At 43.8% G+C, this 9,163-nt stretch overlaps 1 protein-coding gene across 1 annotated transcript; it reads left to right on the top strand.

Moving 5' to 3' along the window:
- The first annotated feature begins 34 nt into the window (after positions 1-34).
- Positions 35-7,396, top strand: EMC3 (ER membrane protein complex subunit 3). The gene is made up of 7 exons (XM_077642121.1): positions 35-216; positions 828-885; positions 1,488-1,686; positions 3,682-3,763; positions 3,945-4,024; positions 6,572-6,654; positions 7,064-7,396. Exons 1-7 carry the CDS (start codon positions 68-70, stop codon positions 7,181-7,183), a joined length of 771 nt encoding a protein of 256 aa, XP_077498247.1. The 5' UTR covers positions 35-67; the 3' UTR covers positions 7,184-7,396.
- Positions 7,397-9,163: the final 1,767 nt, after the last annotated feature.

Raw genomic sequence — 9,163 nt, 5'->3', positions numbered from 1 at the left:
TGCGCGAAAGTACAAGCTGTCAGGTAACGGCGGTAACGGGATCGCGGCAGGCATCAACACTTCAGACATGGCGGAGCTGCTGTTAGATCCTGACATCAGAATATGGGTTTTTTTGCCCATAGTAGTTATCACCTTCCTAATTGGTATAGTGAGGCACTATGTGTCCATCCTAATTTCGTCAACCAAGAAAGTCGAACTGCAGCAAGTCCAGGATAGGTGAGGAACGAGCTGAAAAGTGTTTCTAAGCAGGCATGCGGCGTTTAGTGGCATGCTGGTGAAACAATTTCCGTTGAGACCATTATTATACATTATTATATGGGCTTAGTTAAATGCAGCAGCTTTCTCAGTTACATTTTGAGGAAGAGTTGGACTACCGTAAAGCGACTAATTGAGAATGAAACTTCGCCTTCTCAACTTCGATGCTACTTCTCTTGGTTTCGATAATAATTTGTTTCCGACCAGTGTCGCCGATATTCATTCTTTTTTTTTTTTTCCAGATGCGCCATTACAGGGAAAATTTAATGATTTAATGAACATCTGCTTGCGTACCTGTTGCACCTATCAAAAAAGAAACATAACAGCTAGCCGGACACATTTGCACTTTTTAAGGACTGCCCTTATTATGGTGCCTTACTTAACACCTACGTGTCTCTATTAAGTTCATTGTGCGTTCAGAACGCAGCCGGCTATATGCTGTCTTTTATCTTATTGACTTGAAGCAAGCGCAGCGGGGTCAAAATGTACTGTGGGCTCATTTTCTGAATCTAATTTTGCGCTACATTACTAATTCAGTGTTACTCGCTTGTCTCTTGTTTTTGTTTTCTCAGCCAAGCCCTTATTCGCAGCAGGTTTCTAAGAGAAAATGGGAAGTACATACCCAAGCAGGTACGGCTACCCTCTTGAACTTTGCTTTTGAGATTGCAGTTTGTTGTGGCACATCAGAGGTGTTGCTCAGCCTTTTTAGTTTCCTCTTATTGAGCTGGCAATGTAGCAGTTGAAAAAGTATGTTCTTTACGCCTCGCAGTGTAAGTAGAAGAGAAATCTGATGCATGCATGTTAATGACTGTTCCTCAAACGTGCCACCAGTCCACTGAGCCATTGCATTTTGCTAGTGTCTACACATTTGTTTGCACGTAATCTGCATCATTATGAGCTAAGTGTCAGATTTAAATTGGGAAAGGTAAAAAATGTGAATGGCATGTGAAGTTTGGTCTGTTTTATAAAGGAAGTAACTGATAAAGCAGAGCAGTTTCTATGCTTGGAGATATAAGAACATTGACGTCAGGCTGGATCCGGGCTCTTCTCTAATTTGCGGATAACTGTTGTTAGTATTATATTTACTGTCACAGATGTCATGAAAGAGGTAAAAGCATAGAAGTCTGCGATATCCTGGTTGCCTTATCGTAATTCTGCTCTAGTTTGATCCTTTCAGCTAGCCTTATTAAAGGTATTGCTTTAATTTGTCGATTGCTCTTGTCCCTTTCCAGAGTTTTTTAATGCGCAAGAACTTCTTCAACAACGAAGAGACTGGCTACTTCAAGACGCAGAAGCGAACGCCCGTCATGCAGAACCCGATGACTGACCCCTCGGTGATGACTGACATGCTCAAGGGGAACCTGACCAATGTCCTGCCAATGATTGTCATTGGTGGCTGGATCAACTGGACCTTTTCAGGATTTGTCACTAGTGAGCCTTTGTCCTCAAAAGTCGCTATCACACATCTGCTGTGGTGAGAAAGAGAATGAGCATTTTTATGAATTGATGCCCTCTTAGGTTGTACATAAGTGGGCGTCATAGGTGTTCCCATAGGGAGCTATGGGCACATCTTTGACATGTGCAGCCAGGAGTGGTCATGAGGTGTTTTTGGTGGAAGCCCCCAGGGTGACGTAACCACCTCCCATCGTCCTTGTTTTGGTAGCAGTCTTTATTGCTTCTTTATGATAAATATATGAGCTGAAACTCAAATTCGAAGTTTTTGTCATTTTCTGGATTTTTTCTGTAGTGGGTGCAATTGGGGAGTGCCTGGAAACTATTTAATGTGTTGTAAAGATTGTATTTCCAAGCACCTGCTGATAGTGGCGTACCTTATTCAGTTAGTAATCTTTTAGCAAAGAATACTGAGAGTGCCTGATTGAAGTTTGAATATAGAGTGCCTGGTAAATAATTCTGGTGGAAAGAGTGCAGAGAAGACTGCAGAGAAGGTGACATTATGCTGGCACTGACTTGCAACTAATTAACAGAAAACACTCATAAATACCAGGTGCTTCTGCACATTGCACACTTAACACATCGCTGCACCAGTATTCATGTGCTCAATAAAATGCACTCTGTATTGTGCAACGAGATAGATGCCTGACTAATGCATCTAAATGCTCAGCAATGTGATAAGTCTCTGATACCTCTCTTGTAAATTGTTCTTTATGGCGAAACAAACTGAGTTTTTCTTCAAGATTTGTATGCCACAGCACTTGGCATTGCTAAATGTAAGAAAGGCTGTTTAAGTGTTGTACTTTTCTGTAATGTAGTAGCTGTGAGTCAGCACCTGTGCCGTGTCACCTGCTCTTTTTCTTCTGTCTGTCTTGTATCCTTTTTGCACTGTTTCCACTAGAGTGTCCACTAAGTATAAGCCTGCCACACTCACTATTGCAGCATAGAATTAGAGCTTCATGAACAAGAAATGGAGCGAATAAACAGAACAGAAAAGCTGGAGCACCGACTTAAGGGTATGAGGCGATATCGTTAAAGGGGTAATGCCGCTGTTAGTGGAACTGGTCATGCTTACATTCATAGACCCCTGGGAGTCCTCATACCACTCCTGCCGCAATGATGCAGCGTTTAAGCGATGCTCCACTGCCCTGCGATGGCAGGTGCTGCCATTGGTGGGGCTTGTACGACCCAGGTTGATCTTCCCGAGCAACCCCTTGCGACCAATCATTAATTTAACTGCCACCTCTCACGGTGGGCAGTTTGCTCACAATCCAATGGGCAGGTTGTGATGACGTCACAAGGTCACGTGACCTAGGTGGCCCACCTGCCACTTAAGTTGCTCCTCTGAGGATTTTTCGCTTTCGCCACTGCCGCCGGATTTTCTGCTGAACAGGGCCTTTAATGCTGTCGCGTTAAAAAACAGATTGCACCATTTCTTGCTTGTGCAACCATGTACTAGCCAACCCAAGTTACCCCACTTTGTAATTAGAGCTCCTTTGTTCTGCTTCTTTGACATGTGTAGCGTAACAAGCATAACAGCCACTTTTAGTGAAGACTACGGCTGATATTTAAGTGTTTTTAAGCAGATATGTATATAGGGTGTTTTACACAATTTTAAAAAATAGGCTTTTCGAGTTAGAAGAGTGCTTTTTTTGGAATAGCATTGCCAGCAGTATAGTACATCAGAATACAGCTAAGGCGTGCTAACTAGCAGGCTTCTTCACTAATATTGAATAGTTAACTTTTTAACTATTACTGTCAGGCTCCTTACATACTGAGCTTTTAGAATTTCGAAAACATGGTTACCCTCGGGCCTCGGCACTGTGGCCCAGCGAATTTTCGCCATTTCGACGAGTTATGTGTACTGGAGAGATTGCTTTGCCTACAAGCTTCTCAAAAGCACATGTATTTTCGGAGTAAATAAAAGATCAGAAAAGTGAAAACATTGCAATATCTTTTTTATTTTCATTGCAGCAAAGGTTCCATTCCCACTGACTCTGCGCTTCAAGCCCATGTTGCAGCGCGGAATTGAGCTCATGTCTCTGGATGCCTCCTGGTGAGGGCTTTATCCTTCCTTTTAACTCTGCCCTTCTCTCCATGCTACTTGGAGGCTTCATAGTGTACCCAACATGAGTGCTACAGCTCGTCAGACAAAGTTTTGAGTTTTTACTGTAGGTCGTCTGTGTTAGCTCTGTGGTTTGCTGCATGCTGAATGGTTGCATTGTTGCGCTATGCAGGGTCAGCTCAGCATCGTGGTACTTTCTGAATGTCTTTGGGTTGCGCAGCATCTACGCCTTGGTGCTGGGAGAGAACAACGGTGAGTTGTCCTGGGAAGTGTGGAACACAATTACAATTACGTCAGCAGCATTTCAAACTAGGCTAGTTGGTTTTTGCATGACCTTGCGTAATTGCATTATTTAAGAGGCTTCAACAGGACCGTAGGTAAAACAACACGTGATTTGCACATCAGAGTCGTGTGTAGCTTTACCCTTTGTTGTGTTGAAATTTCTTGAATAACAAAAAGCTGCAAGACAGCTATATTGCACCTTTCCTGTTAGCTTCTCATTAACTCACCTGCGCAGTGGTTCATTGTAATTTGTTGTGCAAAACAGTGTTGTTCCTTCCTGTCTCCGAATTGCGACACCACACACATTCAAGTTTTGGGCGATGAGAAGAAACCAAGATGGAGCTCTCAGCAAAACTGAATATCTTGCCAAATCCCGGACTGTCTAAGCTTTGCTAAAAAAAAAGAAATTTGGAGTGGTGGATTGCACCAGCAACGCGCCGAGTACAGACTTGGTGCCTTAGACGTTAGGCCATTGAGCGGCAGGTAGATGCGAATGAATATAGGTGGCCTGCTCAGCAATGAAAGGTAAAGTGATATACTAATGAGATTGACATGCTGTCTTGATGTGCATGGTGGAGTAGGCCCTGCGGTGACAGTAGTAGGCATGATGCCCATGACAAATTCCTTTCTGCACCTTCAATTTAATGATACTCTGAGAACAACTCCTTCCAACTTTCGTACTGAGTAAAATCAATTCTGTGGCTCTTCCTCGCCACATCAGTGTTTGTTCGGTGGCAAAAGACGCATTTATTGCCAGGAAAATTTTGGGTCTAATAATTTTCTCGCCACTTGATTAAAACTTGTGCCCGAAAAGGACTCCGTGATCACTGTTTGGAAGTATATAGTGGTGTTGCTCAGCCTTGGGGATCAACGCACAAAAAGTAGTCTTGATGCACTGCAGCTTGCATGCAAAAATGGCTTACACCTATATTTTATGTCTTGACCTTTTCTTGCTTATAAAGTTCTGGTTGCTGTGAAAGTAGAGTCTTTGTGAATAGAAAATAGTACTGTATTTATACGATTATAAGTCGACCTATTTTTTAAAATTTCCAAATCAGAAGTGGGGGGGGGGGGGGGGGTCGACTTACAATCGAAACGAAAACATCGCACTGTAAGTAAAGGCGAGACAAACGAGATATCGGGCATGCTACAGCGTGGTTGCATTTTTGCTGCATGGCTCTGTCGCATTACTCTTGATGCTGGCCTTGAGCAGCTGCTATGTCAACGCGCAGAACTGGCATGCCCTACCCGCGCACGCAGGCGGCGGCTGATGGGGGCTATCAATAAGCAGCAAACTGGCACTTCACATGTGGCTGCTGACTCAGGTTGCTGATTAGCGGCAGCGGCCCGATAACGCAGTCGCATTCTACAGGAAGCTCAAGCGTCCAACAAGTTTTATTTTTACTTTCAAATGCGCGCTCGGTGCTCAAGGGAGCGTTGATAGTTGATGGAAGGGCCGCTGTTCCAAACGAGGCTGCACCCCCACTCGGAACGGCAGCGGTGCCGGGGAGTGTCGGTAGCCCACGGAAGAGCCGACGCCATTCACACATAGTTTCTCTTTGGCTCTGACGCATTTGACTACTGCCGACCGCTTTTCACAAGTTTTTAATGTAGTGCTTCGTCAGTCATCATTAGTGCTCCAGGTCCGGCAAGAGACCGGCGCTCGTTCACGGCTACATTCAAGATGGCCGCCATTTTTTTACGCCGAAGAAACGAACAGCCGCGCGCAGGGCTGCAAGTTCGACGTTCGCAAGGGTGATACAGGTCTGGCAGCTGCAGCGAGGAAAATTTTCAGCTGTTCCATGCGATGTCGTGATGTGGCTGTTCGTGAAGTGCGGGATTTTGCTGGACGACGACGTTAGAATGACGTGCTGTGGGACCGCAGCAGCGATCACGACGGCAGCGCTAGTGAGGATAATGGCGCAAGTGTGGACGGGTAGTACAGTAACTGATACATTTTCGTTTTGGAATGTGCCCACGGGCATGCCCGCGCGCGGCTGGCGATAAACGGCAGCCGCTAGATAATGCTATGGTGTTCAACTATTCAAGGCCAAGCTTAAACAAGCTCGGACGTTTTTCTTAATTTTCGGAAATGTGATTTGGGGGGGGGGGGGGGGGTCGACTTACAATCGTGTAAATACGGTAATTTGTCAGTACAGGCCAACCTCAGTTTATCCTCAGTGTCCATGTAATTTCATTTTTAGTGTTGCAGCAGTCACTGTGGCACGATTACGTTCTAGCTATCACTTTCATGATGCAGGTGGGCTGCCATGCTCTGTTTTCGTCTAGTTGGGTTGAATTGTGGTTACGGTTCATGTTAGCCAAAACCTCAGGGGCTGAGTTGAGAGTTCATTCAATTTTGTTTCTTTGAATCATCTGAGCATCCAAGAACACCCATAACTTTTGTTTCATGTGTTGTTCTCTGCTGTGCACAAGTGAATCAGTTGACTGGTACTGGTGATGGTGTGATTTTGATAAAGCCAATGGCCACATGTTATCTCCTCACCTGCCATGCAGCTGCGGACCAGACGAGGGTGATGCAGGACCAGATGTCGGGTGCAGCATTGGCGATGCCCCCAGACCCCAAGCAGGCCTTCAAGGTTAGTAAAAGTGGACAGTCCACTTATGACAGCAATTGCAGTGTTTTCTAGTGCACTCTCGATTTTGAGTGAAGTTTGAAGAGAGATGCGATTCCGAATGGTTCCCAATCTGTGGCGCTGCAGTTGAGTTGTGAATTATTAGCAAAAAATTCGTCTTGTATTTGGTTTTAGTGGGAAATAAATGACAACCATTTCTTAGATAAAAGGTAATTGAACCCAAAATAGACAGTAAGGCAGCCAGCACAGCAGTGACACGCATTGAGTGAGAAAAGCGTCAGCAATTACAGTTTGGTTCTGTTGTGTTGCATGAATTATGAGCTTAGTGACTTTGCATGGTGGAATTTTGTTAGCTATTTTGTCATCAATGGTGGTGCGATTTGCAACCTGTGTTGTCTTATTCTGTGTGCAGGCTGAGTGGGAAGCCCTGGAGATTTGTGAGCACCAGTGGGCCATGAAGAACGTTGAGGAAGAGCTTCTGGGAAATGTTGTCCCCTCTGATAAGCCAGGCCCTAGCAAGAAGTACGACTAAGACGTGCAGTGGCGCTATTTGTTTTTTGTTTTTCTAGAAGTGCCGCGTCGAGCAAAGCTTTCGTGCTGCCAGGTGTAGTGCACTGTCACGAGATCTTGTTTATATACATATATATATGTTACATATACTGTGCCCTTCTTTTCTTCCTGTTTTGTGTTGTGATGACATTGTGGGAACCTGTGCTGCGCACAAATAAAAGAAATAAATTGATTACTGACATGTCTTCAATTTCACGCATGCATGAAAAATGTTCTGGTTCTGTTAGAACTAGGCTTTTCTATTCAGTGAGGAGCTTTATGGACTGACTGCTTCCATTAAAAGCATGTCTTGCATTTCTGTATTTGTATAAGATTCACCACGCGTTTGTCCTGAATTTTAGCTTTTAATGTTCAAATAACCAACTAGTGTACTTTCGATGCCCAATGGATGATGGAGAAAGTAGTTAACATGTAGAGTACTTGAAATGCTCCACGAATACAGCAAGAAATGCCATAAGTAATTAAACATGGTTCCTCAACAGCACACCTCTGCTGTAGCACTTGTTATTAGAGCCAAACGAGTCAGTGAAGCCAGATGGGGTGTTGCGTTATCTAGCAGATTCTCCAATCATGGCAAAAGTTGCTTTCCTTTGTTTCACACATAATTTAGGTATCCGATTGCCTTCCCGATTGGCTGCAGGTGTTTACGAATGGACTGCAGCTGCTTATTGTATTGTAGAGGCTTTGACAATGCACTACTTTTAGTAGAAGATATGGAGGCACTATTAGCATGACACACATATTATGATCGGAACTTGGCTTTCACAGTACTGTATGCACTTGTTAAGGGGACAGTGACGTCAACTTTATTCAATAATTCTCGGTAAAAATTGATTCTCTGCCTCCTCCTGGTTACGTTAACTTTTGTTTGGCAGTAAAAGTTGCATTTACGGCTGAGAAAATTGAATTCAAGAAATTCGTGCCACTAGATACTCGTGTCTAAATTGGAAAGGACTTGTTGCCACCATTTTGAAGTGAACGGTAATGTAGCTTAGCCTTTAGGATCCGCTCCCAACAATCTGTGTCGATGCCTGCATTTTACTTGCGAAATTCGCCGGTGGTGGTGGCACCAGTATTTAGTTTTTTTTTTATAGCTTTAGTCTGTGATTAGGCAGCACTTTATCAATAGATGCACTTCAGTTTGTCTTTCACTCAATCATTAATTGGTTTCAGCATGAACTGTAGTACCATAAAAAGCAGCATTGTTTAGTTGAGATCAGTGTATACCATTATCGTTGTTGACCTTTGTGGAAATAGCATTTAACTGTGGTGGGGCAATGGCTGAGGTGCGCGAAAGCGAGGCGCGTCACAGCGAGGTGCAAAAACGTGAATTTTTAAAAACGGATTGTAAATTTCCCTCTCGCTTTTGAGGTCTCGTACGAGGCATGGACGCTCGATGCCCTGTACTGTATATAGTGCAAGCATTTTAAAGCCAAGGTCAAACACCCACCACCCCTGGTTACTCGTGGCAGCATTGGCAAACAGATAGGTGCTTGTGGGCAGCGACTTATCAGAAACACTAAGTATTCGCAGAATAGAACAGCGATATTTCTTTTAACTGAACACAGAAGCAAATACAAAAGAAAATGCACTGAAATAAGTAGGCTATAATATACAATGGAAACAGCGAAACACCTGTATAGAAAAAAAGAAGCCAGACAGCCATCCTTCGGAAAAGAAGCATGCTCATTGACACAAATCCGTGCACCAGATACAAACACGAAATTATTTCCTGGAAATGATTCTTCTAAATTGCTTTAAATTGACACTGAGGACAACACTATCAAACTCTTTGTTAGTAAAATCCGACAGCTCAGCATTTTGTGGCTTTGTTGCTGCTGGTCTGGCAGTGAAAGGTGCATTTATTGCTGAAATATTTATTTGGATTCGAAATCGAAAACGCTTTTCCCGCCGCTACGATTCAAACAAGAGAGACTGATGA

The sequence above is a fragment of the Amblyomma americanum genome, chromosome 10 (genome assembly GCF_052857255.1).
Source record: "Amblyomma americanum isolate KBUSLIRL-KWMA chromosome 10, ASM5285725v1, whole genome shotgun sequence".
In the NCBI taxonomy this organism is placed as follows: Eukaryota; Metazoa; Arthropoda; class Arachnida; order Ixodida; family Ixodidae; genus Amblyomma; species Amblyomma americanum.
This window is presented reverse-complemented; position numbering and strand designations above follow the sequence as displayed.